Source organism: Rattus rattus, chromosome 10 (assembly GCF_011064425.1).
Source record: "Rattus rattus isolate New Zealand chromosome 10, Rrattus_CSIRO_v1, whole genome shotgun sequence".
Lineage (NCBI taxonomy): Eukaryota > Metazoa > Chordata > Mammalia > Rodentia > Muridae > Rattus > Rattus rattus.
Genome location: NC_046163.1, coordinates 40445622 through 40464636, shown reverse-complemented (window position 1 = coordinate 40464636; position 19015 = coordinate 40445622). Strand labels below are relative to the sequence as shown.

The 19015-nt window shown below is 41.7% G+C and overlaps 3 protein-coding genes across 3 annotated transcripts; 2 read left to right on the top strand and 1 right to left on the bottom strand.

Moving 5' to 3' along the window:
• Positions 1 to 2687: 2687 nt before the first annotated feature.
• On the bottom strand, positions 2688 to 18631 carry Ankrd45 (ankyrin repeat domain 45). The gene is made up of 5 exons (XM_032915176.1): positions 18421 to 18631; positions 15304 to 15643; positions 11598 to 11765; positions 5451 to 5545; positions 2688 to 2871 (listed from the first exon to the last, which is right to left on the bottom strand). Exons 2-5 carry the CDS (start codon positions 15626 to 15628, stop codon positions 2716 to 2718), a joined length of 744 nt encoding a protein of 247 aa, XP_032771067.1. The 5' UTR covers positions 15629 to 15643; positions 18421 to 18631; the 3' UTR covers positions 2688 to 2715.
• On the top strand, positions 7223 to 9765 carry Tex50 (testis expressed 50). The gene is made up of 2 exons (XM_032915178.1): positions 7223 to 7546; positions 9483 to 9765. Exons 1-2 carry the CDS (start codon positions 7223 to 7225, stop codon positions 9726 to 9728), a joined length of 570 nt encoding a protein of 189 aa, XP_032771069.1. The 3' UTR covers positions 9729 to 9765.
• Positions 13303 to 13542, top strand: LOC116911274 (cytochrome c oxidase subunit 7C, mitochondrial-like). Its single transcript, XM_032915179.1, has one exon. The coding sequence runs from the start codon at positions 13303 to 13305 to the stop codon at positions 13492 to 13494; it is 192 nt and encodes a 63-aa protein (XP_032771070.1). The 3' UTR covers positions 13495 to 13542.
• Positions 18632 to 19015: the final 384 nt, after the last annotated feature.

The following is a 19015-nucleotide window of genomic DNA, read 5'->3' as shown; positions in this document are numbered from 1 at the left end:
TTTCCAGGCTTTACTTACAATCTGCATGAGGAGTTGTTTAAGGTGGGGTACTCTAAAGACTGCCGCTCACAAGGTACCTAGGGGGCTGCTTGCCACCTATCTAATCAACAGACATTAGTTACAAAGAGGACAAGGGCTGGCCTCCCATACTACCTATATTATCCTGATTGTCTCAACCTCTTAAAACACATGACCCCTCTTGAAAAACATAAAAAGCTTAGGTAATAAATAACACACGCCACACCAAGTACAAAATAAGTAACTCTTATCACAGGATGAAATGCAAGCCAAAGCTATAAAACTCAGGAAAAACATGGGCTACATCTTGGTAACCTCCCGTTAGGCAATGTAGCTCCACGTCAGCAATGACACTGACCAAAGACAAAGTCAAGGAAATGAAGGCAGACTCATAGCCAGACAGTGCCACCTCAGGAACATTGATTAATAACCAAAAAAGGACTGGAAAGATGCCTGCAAAATTGTGGGTTCTATTACCTCCCAGGACCACACACATTACTCTATGTGGACAGAGTATGGTTGGCTCTCATTAACTGAGCCATAACACAGACAAGTGCCACCCACTTCCCTCTTCTCTTTAGCTGCAGTTTGGATGAGCTCCTTCTTCTGTAGGGTGGGGATAATTCCAGTTAGAGCCCTTTGCTTGCTCGAGGAATACCCTAGCAGATAAGGGCAGTTAGACAACTTGTCCCTTTTATCTTGATTATTCTGTCCTATTGAAGTAGGTCTCTGGAGAAGTCTGGAAACTTCCACGGAGTCTCTTTGGGCATTTAAAACATTATCTCTCCAATGACTGATTTATACGGGAGCCTAACAAGATGAATCCCTTCTTTGTATTCCTGGCCCCAGCTCTTCTCTCTTTCAAACCCATCCTTCCCTCAACTCTCAGGGAACATAGAAATGAAGCCTGTTGTCATCAATGGATCATGAAAAGTCCAACGTAACCTCAAACTCATGATCCTCCTGACTCGGCCTTCCCCGTGCTGAGACTGCAGGCACTTATCACCATGTCCAGCTCAGTGTCATATTTCTCATAGTAGACTTGTATCCAAAACATATAAAGAACTTCTGTAACGAGCTATGCAAAAGACCCTTCAAATTTAAAATTTGAAATAGTCAAAATGAGAAGCTCTCCAGAGTAATTAGACAAATGACCCATAAACACAGAAAAGATACTTATAATTATAGGGATCAAGGAAATTCAAATCAGAGCATGATGTCACCACATCCACTGAGTGTGTCTAAGATGCAATAAACATCAATAAAGTCATGAAGAAATTGATATCTTCAGATGCCACTGATGAGAATGGGAACAGAAAACACCTTTAGCAGTTTCCCAGAAGGCTTGACAGAGAGTTACATACTACGAAGCAGTTCCTCTCCCGTTGACATCCCAAAGAAAAGAGGAAGCATACGGCAATATACACAACAGCTCATAGGAGCACTGTGTATGCTGGCTCAAGAGTGAAAACAAACGTGTACTCTGGTCGATGAATGGATTAAATTTGTATCCATACCATGGAAGGTTATTCATCTTTATTAAGTGTCAATACGTTAAAAAGAACGAGATGAGCATTGTGCCAAGGGATAGAACCCAATCGCAAAGGGCAATGTGTACGTTGTGATCCTATCTGTGAAGAGTTTAGAGCAGCCAGGTCCAAGCCGGGCATGAGAGCTCACATCTGTAATCCTGGCACTCGACAGGCTGAGGCAGGAGGATTACAGCAAATTCGAGGCTAGCCTGGTCTACATAACAAGTCCCAGTGCATGCAGGACTACATAGCAAGACTCTGACTCAAACAAACAAGCCAACCAACCCATGAGGATAGAAAGTAAAGTAATGACTGCCAGGGCTTGGGAGAGGGGGCAGAAAGTGCCTGTTGATAAGTGTAGGGTGTCTTTGTGAGGGAGCAAAGTGACCTAAAATTAGAAATGATGATGATTTCATAACTTGGTGATATGCTGAAACACACTGGTTGGAGCCTTTAAGGGGTTGAATTTCATGAAAACAGTATGAAACAGATAAGGCTGCCATTTTTAAATCTTAGGTATACCTGCCCCTGACATTCTGATGTGTGCATTTCTGACCTCAGGATATTATTTCCACAGTTGTTTTCCCCAACCAAAACCAGAAGGATAATACTGAAAACCCTTCCCTGACTCTGCCATCCTGTCTCCCAGAAGAACGTCCTTTCCTGGGTGACAATCCCTGATCAAAAATCAATGGCATGAAAGCCAGGTGGTACGTGCAATGCAGGTATTCAGAGGACACAGGCAACGAGAGCCACGTTCGCAAAACTCGGTATCAGAAAAACCTCAACGGCGTGCATAGGGAGATCGGCAGCTAAGAGGACTGGATGTGCTTACACGGGCCCTGGGATCGGTTCCCGGCAACACACGATGCCTCCCAACCATCCGTAATTCCAGTTCTGAGGAATCTGACACAGGTGTCAGGTATGCATGACAGTGAACACACATGCATGCAGGAAAAACGCTCATAAAATAAAATAAACAGATCTTTAAAAAAAATAGGTTACAAACATATACTTTTGCAACTGAAAATGTAATGTCAAGACCAGGATCAGGCATGTCTTATGACAGGAATTCAGTTATGATTAGGGAGGTGAAGATAGTAAACACCATAGTGTATCAGAAAACAACAACAACACTGAGCATAACAATTCTACTTCCTGACATTCAGACATAGAACTTACGTGGTGTAGACATTTTTGCTACGATTGGGGAAACAATGTCTTCCAGTTGTTGTTTCTGCTCAAAAAGCTCACTGATGGAAGCCTCCGGGTGGCTTTCCAACCACTCGTTTTTCATGCGGCATGCGTTGAGGATGGCATTCTGGGGACAGAAACTGTGAATTTACTTCCACTCATTGATTGAAAAATAAGGCTATAGAATCTCTAGGGTCAGAAGGAGAGCTTAGTGGCTGAAAATGCTTTCATCAAAGATGACAACCTGAGTTTGATACACAGAGTCCACACAGTGTAAGGGAGAAGAGATCCAGCCAAGCTGTCCTCTGACCTCAACATACGTGAATGCCAAGACATCCACACATGTGCACATGCGTGCACATACATGCACAGTCACACACACGCATACAAAATAAGCAAATGTCACATTGTTTTTACAAACTGGAGTGTTTCTAAGGCTACGTGCTATCTGGCAGAAACTCACCCAATCCAGTACCCTTAGGTGTATTTAGCTCTTGAGTACCTGGAATCTGGCTAATGTGACTGAAGAACTAAATTTGAAATTATACCTCATTTTAGATAAGTAAATTTGAAATAGCAAATGGCTTCTGGCTTCTGAACCATCTAACAGTGGTAGAAGGAGAGGTCACACAACTCACCACTGAGACTTGAGAAGCCTTAAACCAGTCGATTTTTTCTCCCTGATTCTCTGCTTTTATTGAGCCCCCCTGATGAGAGAAGTGTTTGCAAAAGTTGAAAAAGAATAGGGAGAGAATAGGTCTGGGGAGACGGCTCAGCAGTTAAGAGCACGTGTAGTTCTAGCAGAGGACCTGGGTTCGGTTCCTAGCATACACATGGCAGTTCCAACCATCTGTAACTTCAGCGCCAGGAGATCCTGTGCCCTTTTCTGGCATCCACAGGTACTGCACACACATGGTACACACATGCATGCGTGCTGACAAACACTCATGCACAGAATCAAAACAAGTAAAACTTTAGAAAAATGGTGGATTGTATGAGCTACAGGAGACTCACTAAGTTATTTACTTCCTCTAAATGGTGTCTAAAGGAGAAAGTTCAAAAAAAAAAATTCCCATCTGATCACACACTGGCAGCACATTCCTGATGTCTGTTTAAAGATAGTTCTCCTGAGTTCAAACCCTAGCAACCATACGGTGGTTCACAACCATCTGTAATGGGATCTGATGCCCTCTTCTGGTGTGTCCGAAGACAGCTAAAGTGTACTTATATATAATAAATAAATCTTTAAAAATCAAAAAGATAGTTCTCACATGTGCCTTATACATACAGACAGAATGTGTCAACCAAAAACTTTTTCAAGTAGAAAAGAAAAAGCTGTTTGGTAAGGTTGATAATAATGAGCACAGATTAACAACCTGCTGATTGTTCTTTCCGTAGTGCTGAAGAGTAAGCCGTAGACACAGATGTATGAGAAAAAAAGACTCAGACATGTCCATAAAATACCAGGGGAGGGAAAAAGCAAGTTAATAATAATAGTAACCAGTACAGTAGGATCCCACTTTTATAGTAGAAATATCTCCTGACAAACCTGTATCTGTAACTAAAGGGGGAAAATGAAATCTCAAAACTGTTATTAGAATTCCAGGGGTAATAAGACCAAAAGTGAAAGGAGTGTTAAGTTTGTTCTAGATGTTTCTTTGTCTTCTAATTAATGGCGTGTGCCTATGACATTTTTTATTGATATTTGAAGGTTTTTCTAGTATCAGTTAACAAAGCACCATTCTTTCATGGGAAGAACCTGTAAATTGCAGGTCAACAGCCCTAGTACCTGCTCTAATTGAACGTGTTGTGTTTTCTTTCACAAGAAATTTTGTAAAGTTGTTTATAGGTACCAATTCAATGTGTGCCTTAGTGAGCTTTGCTGGTACCCTTTAAGGAGCAGCTAACTGTATTTCATCAAATAATATCAAATAAATTCGCAGGGATTCCACATGGCACACAGAAAACAATTCAAAGTCAACGCACATATCTAATACCCGGAACATATTTAGTTTTTAAACACAGGGTCATATTACACCGCCCTGGCTGGCCTGGTTCTCAGAGTGTGACCAGACTTGCCTAGAACTAAAGGTAATCCTCCTGCCTGCGCTTTCCAAATGCTGGAACACAGATGTACGCCACTATGCCCAGCTTAATGGGCACAATTTCAATGTATATCCAATCAATTTTTTTTAACTTTACAAATTTTTTTAACATTTTTTTTTACTTTTCATTATGGAAGATTTGTACATGTAATATACACACGTATACTAGAGTATAGTGTGCATATTTATATAGTATATACAAGTGCATACATACTAACATGTATCATGTGTGTTTTAAGGTGTGAAGCAAACTATAGAATTGAGTATCAGAAGAGCATAGTACTCCAACAGAACAGAAAGCTTTTCTCTTTGCAGTTTTACTACTAAAACAGGTATCTAACGATATGCTTTAGGAGAGCTGGCTTTATAAAAATCTTTGCAGGCTTGGGCTTTGTTTTTCCAAATTTTCACTCAGCACAACATTTCTGACTTTCATCTATGTGGTCAGGTGTGATATTTTGAACATGGACATCATTTATTTACTTTATCATTTCATCTCTTATCAGAAGCTTACTCAAGAAGGGAGGGGAAGGAGAGGACGGAGAAAGGAGAACCATCTACCTCTAAAACATCAGGACAGGAAATAATCACAACACAGTACCTTATCTTCCTTGAAGAGTTTCCCTGGTGTCTTTTCTGGGTCAGTAACGATGAGAGAGGATTTTGTAATAAATTTTTTCAGAATCAGCCTTGCATCTGAAAAGACAGGACAAAAAAAAACAAGAAATAAGGCCAACAACAGAGGGTAAGTCAACCTGCTTGCCCATCCCACAGCCAAAACTCGAGGAGACTTGTGTAGAAGGTTCACTGTCAGTGTTGGAGGAACTCAGAAAAACAGCACTCAGGTGTAGTTCCGAGTTCCGATTCCTCCCTCAGGTATCCAGGCACCACTCCACACTGGCCTGGAGTGGGGGGAGGGGCGCCTGTCTGCAGGATCCCAATCCAACTGAGAGTGTGGGAGGTTGGGGAGGGGAGCCTTCTCCAAGGATTGTAGTGTTACTTCTCTCTTAAACATCACTCAGTTTAAACAGCTCCCTTCGACAGTCTTCGGTGAAACGGCTTGTGCACATACACATTATTCAGGGTGGACAAGGGCTAAGTACAAACCTTGGAGAGTGGGAAGGAGTTTTAGGGTGAACGTAACTCATTGGCTGGGGCTTAACATACTGGGAATGCCTCATTTGCATGAAGAGGCATTCCTGGAGGCCCAGGGACTTGCTGAGCAGACTCTGAATGGGAAAAGAGGAAGTTGAACCTGTAGGTTTGCCTAGGACTATGTGGCCTTCCCCAGGTGGAGGATGTTGGGGTCAGACTCCCCAGATAAGGTCAGGCCGAGAAGAGGAAAGCCTGCTGGTAAAGGGAGTCCTCCATTTTGTGCTGAGCTCAGAGACACTGTCTGGATATGGTAGACTGTGACCTTAAATAGCAAGGTTTCCCAACACTCGGGGACATCGCTTCAGCACACCCAGTGTGTTCCTAGAATTATGATAGGACTTTTGAAGAACCAAAGAAATACAAAACATGACACCAGGTCCCGTGAACCACATCTGCCAAAATGTTCCCTCTGGAGAAAAGAGTAACAACAGAGAAATATTCCCAGTGGGCAGATTGTCGATTGCTTTTCTTTTCTTGAGCTTTCAAACACATATGTGTGCGCGGGCTCACACACTCACACACACACACACACACACACACACACACACACACTCACACACACCTCCAAGATGTGTTTAAAAAGTACACTTTGCTGAGAGAAATCAGTCCCAAATCACATTAGACGTGATAAAGCACTTTCCCCTCAATGTATCCCTTTCCTTTCCCATTTCACTACAGACAGCAAGAAAAAGACCAGCTAGGCCTTCAACACTTGGCTTGGAAATGTTACCCAAGTATCCAAGTTCTCTGCCTGAGGCTCCTTTTCACATGACGGCAGAGTTCAAAACAGCCAATCTTCTCCTGCCCCACTGCGAGACGCCACTACCTTTGAGGGCTTGTTTCATTTTGTTTTTTGTTTTTTGTTTTTTTCATGGGGTTTCATTTTTATTTTTTTTTTGACAGCATACTGCAAAACACTCCCCCGCAAAACAGCAAATAGCTCATTTCAAGAATCCTAGGGTGATTAGCCGGGTACACCTTTTCATCCCAGTGCATTTTTAGTGATGTCACTGAACATGCCCCTGAGTCACTATGGCTGACGATGTAACAATGGCGGGCACTGTGTACTTTGCTGCGTGTGGGGCTGACTAACAGGACTATCTGAAAGGCTTTGACGGGAGCACCACCTTAGTGCTTGAGGCATCTTTTGCTCTGTCTGACCAATTTTTTACCTCAAGATTTTCTTCTCAGTTAAGACAAAAAAAAAAAAAAAAAAAGATGTCTAATCAAAGACTATCTATGCTTTCTCCCCTTCTGTTCTTCTGCTTCGTCAGAGAGAGTTCCTGCATTTGTGACGGAACAACTTGGACAAAGGTCGGATGGGAGATTTTTCCAGAGGAAGTGCACTACCTGAAAGTTAAGGTTCCCCCATCCCGCTGCCTGCCTTTCCCTCTGGACAAACTCTGCTGCAACTTTGCTAACATGGACCTATTACAGAGTTCCTTACACCTCACTTATATCTTAGTACAAGCTCTCTTCTTAATCCTGTTTGTTCTATCTGTGCATTACCTATGGATGAAATGGACAAGACACCAAAAAAAGGTGAATTTGTGATGCAAATAGGAGGATTTATAGAATCTCAAAGAGCACACAGCTCAAGGTTATCCAGACCTTTGAAGTTGTCCATCTCCTCCGCCTTCCCTGCTCCCCACTCACCCCACCACCATCAGCTAGCAGCGACATGCCCATGGTTAAGAGTTCCACAGATGAATGTTTAATCAGAAGGTCTTAAAACCGTCTCCTCGTTGGGGATTTAGCTCAGTGGTAGAGAGCTTGCCTTTAGTAGCGCAAAAGGCCCTGGGTTTGGTCCCCAGCTCCAAAAAAAGAAAAAAAAAAAAAAAAAAAAAAAAACCGTCTCCTCCAACCTCTACTTCAAGTTACGAAACACAACAAAACAGTAAGATGTGGTAGATAGGACTATAGGAGTGAGGGAAGTCGTGTGCTCTTAGCCTTCCCATAAAATGATCTGAAACAAGGGGTCTCTTGGAGAATCTGTGAGCCTATGAAAGATCACTACAGAGGTTAGCATGAGCTTCCCAAGAAAACTGTAAACTGATTTTAAATGTTAGGACTTAGTGGGAAACAGGTCACTTAATTCCCAATTTTGCCAATAGACGGTGCTATAATTTGAGACAATTAAGAATTCTGCTAACCACATAAGTACACACACTTCCTTGCCCATCAGCATGACCTAGCTATATAAATGATTTCTTGTTTTTAAAATATGTACTTATTATACAGTGATGCTGCTTAATAAGGGAAATGTTTTTTCTGGTTTATTTGGTCCTGGGAATCAAATCCAGGGCCTCCTACCTACTAGGCAAGTTTTCTACAACTCACTGAGCTATATCCCCAATCCCTAACCACAGTCTTAAGGGCTCATTTTATGCTCCAAGTACTGCCGAGCTTTATTTATTCAGGTTAACCTGCCAGGAACCACACACTTAAAGAAAATTAACTCTCCCTTTCCCCGAAGTTGTCAAGTGCAAAACTATTCATTTAGGGGTAAGGGTTTATGACCCCTTCCCACTCCATTCTGGCATGAAACTGACTTGACCTTGTACAGATCATGTACAGGCAATCACAAGTGCTGTTAAGTTCACGAGTGCAGAATTTCTGTCCTGATCAGAAGATACTGGTTTTTTTGCTCTAGTCCCCTCTGACATTTGGCTCTTCAGACTCCCTGCCCCGCCTTCCATGATGCCTGAGGGGAAGTGGCAATGATATAGATGTCTCATTTACGTCTGGGCATGCCCAGAGTCTCTGCACTTTGACTAGTTGCAAGTTTCTGCATGAACCACCATCACCTGCACAGAGACTTCTCTGATGAGGTCAGAGAGTTGAACTAATCTTAGTACAGAGAGACAAATTTAGAGGGCAGTTTGACATTATGCCCATTTAGCAAAATAACATTAGTAAAAGTTTACCAATGAGACGTGTGAGCTCCCCAACCAAGAGTTCTTGGCCAGATCTGCAGTAACAAGCATGTGTTCCTCTTGTGGAACAGGTCTTAAATCCAATCAGAAGGCAGTTGGTTGCCCTTGTGATGATATTCGTGCCATGGTTGAACCCATGGACACATTTTACCATGCTAGTCATTCCTACAGTTCACCGAGTTCACAGTTCAGTAGGACCAGGGGAGGCACTGTCTAATACTGTGAGAGCTAGCCGGCAGGGAGGACGTCATCTGTCCATACTGATTCAATTTCTCCATGTCCTGCAGGAAAACATGTTGTTGACACCCTAACTTCTCCTGGCAAAATGTTCTCTAACCTCAGAAAATGTTGACCAATGTTTGCCCAGGATGACAGGGAGTCAGTCTAGTCTTGTGTTGTACATAAGGAAGAGCTTCTCTTCTGTGCTTGGGCCTTCTATAGTAACCTTCTCTTTTTGCATAAATATGTGATGCATACATCTTAGTGCTGTTTAAATTTGCTTATCCAGAATGTGGGTTCAGTGGTTTGCTTTGCTTTTGCAGCTGAAAAAGCAAGCCTCTTTAGAGAAGCATGCTAACGACCGAGACCTGAGCCCCTCCATCTATGACATTGAACAAATACTCTGCAGACTGCTGGCCACCACGTCAATGATGACCAAGTTCCTGAAGCAGGTGTCTCACCATTCTTCTGTTAAGAAAGTTAAGCAACAACGTAAATTAAGGAGGAAGAAGAGTAAAGGAGGAGAGGAGCAAAAGAATATCACTAACCTTAAGCACATGCAAATGTAGCTTGGCGGAGAGTACGAAAGAAATCTATTGCAAGGACTATCTGAGGAGACAAAGGTTTCTTTGGGGGCTTGCTTTTTTTTTTTTTTTTTTTTTTCCCCCAATCATTACTGAAAATTTTTCACACAAGTCTGGGTTTCCATTCGACTGAAAAAGAATCCACACTTACAAATGTGGCTCCCAGAATAAACTGAAAACACCTTAACTGGCACTTCAGGGTATAATCTGGTGGTAATTATAGCAACAGCATTTTTTTTCCAGCCTGACCACATGACAGGTAGTTGCTATGTGCTTTGCACTGTATCATTTAGCCCTCACAAGTCTCAAGAGGAAGGAGCTATTATTAGCCCCGCTTATCAGAAAGGAAACCAGGGTACAAAGACGTGTACCCTGCTCATGCTTATGTAGTATTCAAACACAGACATCCTCCAGAGAACCTGCTTATCCCTTCCTTGTGGAAGCTATGGCAAGGGCTCCAGTAAGAGGGTCTTGTCCCTGTCCCCTAGCATGTTCCTTTCATTCTCAGATTTAATGTTTTGCTTATGCTCTTTGCTCTACCACTGTGTATTCAAATCCTGTTCATTTTGTAAGGCCCAGTTGAACCCCAATAAGCTTTCTTCAGGTTCTCTAACTACCCCAGGGCATGAACTGCCTTTCCTGCTAATTATTACCTTCCCTCTTTCTCTTAATACTCACATCTTTCTGATACTGTTAGATAATTGCCAACTGATTTCTTTTTTTTTTTTTTTCCTTTGGAGCTGGGGACCGAACCCAGGGCCTTGCGCTTGCTAGGCAAACGCTCTACCACTGAGCTAAATCCCCAACCCCCTGCCAACTGATTTCTAGATGATTGCTTCACCTAAAAAGAAACCCCACAGGGAAGAAACAACCATTGCTGTATGCCATGCCTACAGCAGTATTAGCATGCTTAGTAGTGGGCACTCCATAAGAACCTGCTGAGCATGGCAATGCAGACAGCCATATAAAATGGTTTCATTTTAAATTCTATAAGCACACAGCAAGTCACACAGTTACATATTCCTAAAGTCTCTTCAGGCTATATAATACAGACCTGAGGAATGAGAACAAAATGTAAACAAAATTCAAGGCAGCACAAAATATAATTTGGATTCTGTTGAGATAGAATATTTATAAAAGACATTGAAACTTTGAAGGTACATCTCAAATGAACTTTCATAAGTAAAATATCCATGTAACCAGCAGCCAAATTGAGAGGAAAATGACAGGTCTCAGAAGTCCTGCCATGCTATGGGGTAATTATGATTTGGGTTACTGATACCATAGGTTAACTTTTCCTAGGAAAATATTTTTAATTTTCAGCAGCAAATTTCCTTTCTGGGGGTCAAATATATTACTGAAATATGCTGGTATTTATATATATATATATATATGTGGAATAGTGTACTTTGTTTGGGTCTTTCAAAAAACAACCTTGAACATATATTGTATGTAGAGTCCCATGGAAAGTTTGTTGCTTAAATTGTCAGAAATTGGTAAATCAACAAGATACAAACACACACACACACACACACACACACACACACACACACCACACACACACAGAGAGAGAGAGAGAGAGAGAGAGAGAGAGAGAGAGAGAAAGAGGCAGAGGCAGAGGCAGAGGCAGAGGCAGAGGCAGAGGCAGAGGCAGAGGCAGAGGCAGAGGCAGAGGCAGAGGCAGAGAGTTAAGAGCAATGCTTTGCGGTCAATAGTAAAGTAAAAGAAGAAAGAAATGAAGGCAGTCTTTATACACTATTGACAACAGAAAGCACATCACCTAGCTGGAAGGTGGAAATATCATTCATAGCACTCCATGGCCTCAATCATCTTCATACCATCTGTGCTCCTTACCTGCCCGGTCCAGAAAATGAACACATTCGGCCTGAGAATAGCGAGCAGCAACGTCTCGAGCTTTCTCTCCCCGGAAGTTCAAAGCCTCTATATCAACATCCAGTTCCACCAGGGCCTTCAAAGTTTCCAGGCGGCCCCAGGCTGCAGCGCAGTGTAAGAGTGTGTACCCTGACAGAGAGTAAAGACAGCCGGGTCAAACAGACTTGGGGTGACTTGACAGCAGTTTTAAAACGCACTGGAAACTTTGATGCTCAGTCTTTCCCAAGGCTAGTAATATGTGTTCCAATACTCTGACAAGATACTGAGCAGTAACGGTGAGCAACAGCTCCTAGGCAGCCATGTGACCTCAGGAATAAACCGCCCTGGCATGCTGGCATGTGTACAGTGTTGCTAGGCTATGATGAGCAGGCTAGCTGTGTTAAATGCATGCTTCTGTTTACAGTCCTTTATAATGGGTCCATGGGGTCATCACTTTATCATAAGTCAAGGTACATCTGTGTGTTAGTCCAGACTATTCTATGTAGCAGATCATAAACACAATCAAGTACTGAATGATAGCTAAGAGACAGGCACTCAGTGTTCTACCTAGTAACCTCGTTGAATTTACAAACCCTATAGCATCAGAATTATTATAATCCTCATCTTACAGACAAGGAAACTAAAACTCAGAGATGTTAAGAAACTTGGCTCAAGGAACGCAGCCAGTAATGACGAACACAAGATACCAACACGGGCAGCCTGACTCCTGAGTCCCTCCTCACCTGCTAAGAATGACGGCCACCTGCACTTCGGAACAGTCAGCCTATGATTTTAAGGAATTTTCATCAAACTCTTAGTACCCTACCTTTATTGTTAACACAATCATCAAAATCATTATAGCCGTGTATGCTTTGGTTTGGAAATTTCTTTTGAATTAAAGCTTAAGTATGACTTAACACATTAAAAAGTCATTTCTTAGACTTCCTGAGGTGCAACTGTAGAGGCGGAAACACGGGATCCATTGTCAAGAGTTTTTCAGAGTTTTATAAAAGTCAAAGATCAGAGATAAATTGTTTGGAGAGGCCTCAGTTAAACTGGGGAGCCAGGACTGAGGGCACAGCTCCATGGCATAGCTCTTGCTTAACATGTACAAAGTCCTGGGTTCAAGAAAGCAATTAGAAGTGATCTAGAATGGGGTTCCAACACCAAAGATGTGGCAGTTCTTATCAGAAGACCTTAGGAGTGGGGCTCATGGTGTGCCTTTCACAAGTCCCATGCCTTGCCCAATGCACAACCAGGAAGTCCCTCACATTAGGAAACATGCATATGGGGGGGAGGTGACCTGGTGGCCCTCATCTGACTTATACCCAGTGTCCACCTGGCCCACACTTGTCTTAAGAACCCAACCTTGTTTTCTCAATGCTTCCAGGAAAAGCCTGGCTTTAGGTGACCTCTGGTTTGTCGGCTAGAAGCTGCAGATTCAAGATACTTGTACATTAATGGGGACATGACTTAACCTCTAGATACTGGCTGAGGGAAAGTGTGAGTCAGTCCTGTGTTCCCAGGTCACTCAAAGGAGGAAGAAAATGTGGCAACTAAGGGCAGATACAGGAAAATAGATTATAACTTTAAATTTGGGGCAAGTGGTGAAGAAAGTAGGATGAGGTGGTATGGCCATTCCTTCTGCCTTCCGTCTCTGCCATGCTCGGAGAACTTCCAGCAGTGTATGTTGGGCCAGAGTATCCAGAGGTTCACCACCTCCGTGGTGCGTCGCAGTCACTGTGAGGAGGGTCCGGGGAAGAATTTGCCGTTTTCAGTGGAAAACAAGTGGCGGTTATTGGCTATGATGACCGTGTACTTTGGATCTGGATTTGCTGCTCCTTTCTTTATAGTAAGGCACCAGCTACTTAAAAAATAAAGATATTTAATTCATCCCATTAACAGAATGAAGAAAGTGTAAGAGATATGATCTGAAAATTGGATTAAACTCTTGAACTCTTACACTAGAAAAAATTATAAATAAACTAATGATATAAATTAAAAAAAAATTTTGTGGCAAATTCCCAAATGGCCCAAAAAACATCGAGAAAACACATGCACTCATGCTCTCTCTCTCTCTCTCTCTCTCTCTCTCTCACACACACACACACACACACACACACACACACACACACACACACACACACACACTCTGCTGGCAGAAGAGATGCTGCTAAAGTATTATCACTGACCACAAGCCTGGGCCATTTGGATGTGGTGTAGACCTGGTATCAAAGGTGACTGCGCCATGCTTTTGGTAGGAAAAATTTCAAGAGATGCTGAGTCAATATAAATTGTAATGATTCACTACATGTACCCCTAAGAATTATGGGTACTTATGAATCCCTCAAACATCCAGAGAGAATTATGGGTACTTATGACTCCCTCAAACATCCAGAGAGAATTATGGGTACTTATGACTCCCTCAAACATCCAGAGAGACAAAGAGAAGTGAGCAAGCACTGCCCTGCTGAAACTATTCTGTATCAGGACTCTGTGTGTCCTTCACTTCATTAGTCTGCAATAGTCCCAGGAGGAAGGCATTAGCCTCACTACAGTCTATAATAGAGAGGGAAGGTCTGAAGTCCATTCCTTTCCCAAGGTCACACTGGTGGTTTGTAGCCAAAGTAAGATTAAAACCTGGATAAGTTTCTATAAAGAGTTTGTGAAGAAAAGAAACACCTATGGGCTAATTTCTGGCTGAGCTAGGAAAAAAGGAAGACACAATTCATCTCTACTTGTCCTAGAAATCTTTTAGCTCCTTACCCACCACAGTGCCACAGCCCTGGGCCTACCTGAGACCAATTTGTAAACCATTGTGACCAGAAGGGATAATGAAATGTTAATAAAGAATCCAAAGTGATCTGGTCTATATCATGAGTTTCAGGACAGCCAGAGCCACATAGATCTTGTCTCTAAATAAATAAATAATAAATAAATATAGTTTCAGAAATAAAATCTTGACTGAAATCCTCTCAGTAATTTTAAAACCTATAATTTTTGATAGACAGCCTTTTTTTTTTTTTTTTTCTTTTTTTTTTTTTTTTCGAGCTGGGGACCCAACCCAGGGCCTTTGCGCTTCCTAGGCAAGCGCTCTACCACTGAGCTAAATCCCAACCGATAGACAGCCTTTTAAGAGATTTATTATATTCCTATCTCCCTAAGAATTTACATCATGAATTTCTTTTAAATGATCTTTCTACATTTATTAACATGCTCACATTTCTCTTAAAAAAATTTTTTTGAGACAAATTCTCATGTAGTCTAGGCTGGCCCAAACCCCTTAAGTAGCTTAGCCAATGACCTTGAACTTCTGATCCCCCTGCCTTTTCCTCCTTTGTAATCATAGGCATGTAGCACCATGTCTGCAGCTCTGGGGCTCAAACCCAGGGCCTTGTACAGGTTTTACCAACTGAGCTACATCCCAACCCATGCTTGCTTAATCTCTTAATATAGGGAATTACACTAGTCTTTTCTAACATTATAACCACCTATCAGTCATGGTATAAACACAGCTGACAGATAAGTTTGGCCTTGATGAAAATGAGTTTAACTTTTAATTTAAAAATTAAAATGTTTTTGAAATGGTTGTTTAAAGTATAAAACAGGCACATCAAAGCTACCCAATCATAAAGACAGTGAGGAACAGCTTTAGGTGGTCACAAGTAATATCGAAAAGATGAAATACCTCTGGCAGTTTTCTCATTCAGATTCACCCCATACTTTGCCAAAGCTCTAATTACATCACTTTTGCCAGCCATGCAAGCTGCATACAGCAGATTTCTCCCAACAATGTCTTCTTCCAAAAGCAGCTGCACAGCATTCTCATGGTGAGGATTTTCGGGATCCTCAAAAATCTTCTGTAAACCTTCTACGTCCCCGGTGAGAGTCGGCTGCAGGAGGGGGTTCTCAGGGCCTGTTTCATCTGCTTCTTGGGATTCTTCATAGTCTTGCCGTGAGGAAAATAGTGACTTTTCTGAACACTCTGATTCTAGAGCTTCTTCCGGCTCCATTAACTCCAAAAATACCTAGCCAAAAAAAAAGTAATTCAAACATATTAGTGGGATAGTGGTTATTTATTTACTTGTTTGCTGGGAGCCTGCCCTGGGCTGGGTCCTCTCTGGAAGGTATTATAATGGACAGAGCACGCAGGGGAGGTGGGGGGACTTGGGTTTTATTTCTGAGTGCAAAGGTTGCTTAGTATTAATAGTATTTACTCTCTTTGATTCTTAGTTTTACTGAGGCCAGATGCCAATGGCTTCAGAGGAATTATCAACTTTTGCTTAATGGAGGAGAGGGTAAGTAAAGGATTTAGTGTTAATGCTCCCTTTTCTGGCCAGGCAGCCAAAAGCCTTTCACTGGCTGGGCTGGTTAACTCTTTGCGAACCAGAGAGGAAGGAAAGGAGAAGAATTAAGATCCTTTACACAGGCGAATTTGCACAGACACGTATACATTCCAGGCCAAACCATCTGTCTCAATTCCACAAGTATTCATGCATGCTTACACACACACACACACACACACACACACACACACACACACACACACACACACACACAACTACATATAAACAAACAGACATATACATATATAAATTTGGATGGACAGATGGATGAGGCAGGCAGAGCCCCCCTATAAGCCATCACACACACCATACCATATCACCACATCTTTATTTCTTTCCTCTGGCCTTTTTATATCTTTTTAGACAGAAGTTCTTTAAAATTACCTCATAGATAAGATGTTACAAAAAACAGGAGTTACAAATGAGTGTTGATATTAAATTTAAAGCAGTGTTTCATTCTATAAGCTCATTATAAGTTCAGAGCAACAGTTTCACATTTCCTTGTCTTATCATAGTGCACACCTGTGACTTTATCCTTGGACCTGAATGTTTTTCCTTGAACAGAAATTTGTTCCAAGCCTATATCTCTTCTAGTGCAATTATGAAAGCTCATTGTATTTCTTACTATGCAGCCTTTACTTACTATTACGAGGAGGGAGCACATTCTATTCTTGATTCTAACTATAATGGACCTTTCTGGTAAAAAGACTAAAACCATTTCCTAAAATTTTCTTCCAAAGATTATTTGAATCAAATCAGGAATTATTATATTAATTTAATAATGACAGGAAAGGCACATCAGCTGCCAGAAGCAATCCTGAGGTGAAGTCTCTTGCCTCATCGAGATCACCCATTGCAACCATGCAAAATGGTGGACCACTTCTAGGAGGGCCACCTGGTGGCCTGACAGAGTCTATCCTAGATGACTCCTGACACTTGTTTATTTTTTGAGTGGGGAGTCTCACTATGTAGTTCTGGCTGGTCTGACTTGCTGTATAAGCCAGCTGGCTTTGAACTCATCAAGATTCCTACTTCTGCCTCTGACCTCATTGAGATCACCTGCCTCTGCTTCCCAAGTGCTGAGATTAAAGGTGTATGCAAGCACACTGGGCTACTTATTTATCTTCAGTCCGAACACTGACAATATGAATGAAATAAAAATATGTACTTGAAAACAATTATAGTTATAAAATAATCTACTTTACCCTTTCAATCAATAAAATCTACAGTGAGTAAACACATGGCCTCAGTATATGATAAAATACTAAATATATAATATGAATAGTATACTCAGTAGGGACAGACAAGAGATCAAAGAGAACTAAATTCATTAGGAAAGAAATCAAAAGAGAATTTATCTACTAAAATGACTCTTGTTGGGGAGCATTAAAAAGTATAGTTAGATCATTGGAGATAAATTATAAAAACTTTAAAAATTAGGCACTAGATTTTTAAACAATTCATTCAAACAATTTATTCACTTATTGTTTATTAAAGGATTATTACTGTGTTATTTAAATGTTTATATAAATTACAAACACTTATTTTTTTTTGTTTTTGTTTTGAGAATGAATCTTGCTAGGTAGCCCTGGCTGGCCTGAAACTTGCTGTGTAGACCAGACTGGCTTTGAATTTGCAGTGATTCTCCTGCCTCCACACTAGTGCTGGGATTACAGGTATGAGATACTGTATCTAGCTTAAAACCAACAAGTTTATCTTCTGCCCTCAACAATATACTCCATAGGAGAAAATATGAGATAAAATATATGTAATAAAAGGTGACGTGTGGTGAGGACTTTAATAAAAAAATATTCTATGGGATTTTAGAAAGGAAAAGTTAATTAAAGTCATCTACAGAAGTCTTACCAGTGCTCACGCTGATGGAATAATACATGTCAAATAAGAAATGACTCAGGGAAAAGCACCATACACACCAAATGTTATAACATCACTATGTACTCACAGCAGCAAAAGCCTTAAGGGGAAACCACGCTTGGGGACAGAAGAGATGACTGAGAAGTCTGGAGTGCTCCCTGTGACTGCGGAGGTCCCAGGTTTGGTTCCCAGCACCCACACGGCAGGTCACAACTACCTATAATTAATTCCAGTTCCCAGATTCCAAAACATTCTTCTGGCTGCCTTAGGCTCCTCCATGCACCTGGTCTATATAAACGTATGCAGCCTCATATGCACACATATAAATAAAACAACTAATTTTAAAAGAAAAGTATAGATGGCAGTTGAATGGACTGAATTAGGGCAATATACCAATCACAAGATGCTTCTGCCCTGGCTCACAACGCCCCACCTTGCCTCCAGATGCCCACGCCTTTGTTAATCCCGTCACCATCAGCATGGGCTCCACTTAGTGACTTGCTTCTAATGAAGTCACAGCAGCTAGAATGGTATGCTAATGGTATGATGCTTCCATGATTGGACCTCAATAGACTGTGGCTTACCTTTTCGTCCTGGCTCTCCTCACACAGTGGAGAGAGCCACCTTTCGAGAAAAATGAAGGCCGGGCTGGAGAGATGGCTCAGTGGTTAAGAGCACCCGACTGCTCTTCCAGAGGTCCTGAGTTCAATTCCCAGCAACCACATGGTGGCTCACAACCGTCTGTAATGAGATCTGATGCCCTCTTCTGGTGTGTCTGAAGACAGCAACAGTGTACTTATAATAAATAAATAAATAAATAAATAAATAAATAAATAAATAAATATAAATGTATGTTAAAAACAAAGCTAAAATGACTTTCTAAGCATGCAAATAGATTCAGTTACACTCAGTGGTGGTTTGAATAAGAATGTCCCTCACAGGCTCCCTGATTAGTATCTAAATACTTTGTGGTGCTGTTTGGGAAGGATCAAGAAGTGTGGCCTTATTGGAGGAGGTGGGTCACTGAGGCTTTGAGGTTTCAAAAACCCATGCCACTCCCAGTTAGCTGCTTCATGTTTATTTCTCAAAATGTGAGATCTTGGCTCCTGCGTCAGTGTCATGCCTGCCTGCCTGCCGCCAGTGCTCCCTGCCATGGTAGCCCATGGACACTGAAATTGT

Bases quoted from the DNA above. Each gene is read 5' to 3' on its own strand.
- Tex50 (XM_032915178.1), top strand. From the start codon at position 7,223: ATGTCTAATCAAAGACTATCTATGCTTTCTCCCCTTCTGTTCTTCTGC. The intron at 7,547-9,482 runs GTGAATTTGTGA...TTGCTTTTGCAG, and splicing joins GGACAAGACACCAAAAAAAG to CTGAAAAAGCAAGCCTCTTT.
- LOC116911274 (XM_032915179.1), top strand. From the start codon at position 13,303: ATGTTGGGCCAGAGTATCCAGAGGTTCACCACCTCCGTGGTGCGTCGC.
- Ankrd45 (XM_032915176.1), bottom strand. From the start codon at position 15,628: ATGGAGCCGGAAGAAGCTCTAGAATCAGAGTGTTCAGAAAAGTCACTA. The intron at 11,766-15,303 runs GTATTTCATCTT...ACTCTCTGTCAG, and splicing joins GAATGAGAAAACTGCCAGAG to GGTACACACTCTTACACTGC. The intron at 5,546-11,597 runs GTAAGGAGCACA...CTGTCTTTTCAG, and splicing joins TCATTTTCTGGACCGGGCAG to ATGCAAGGCTGATTCTGAAA.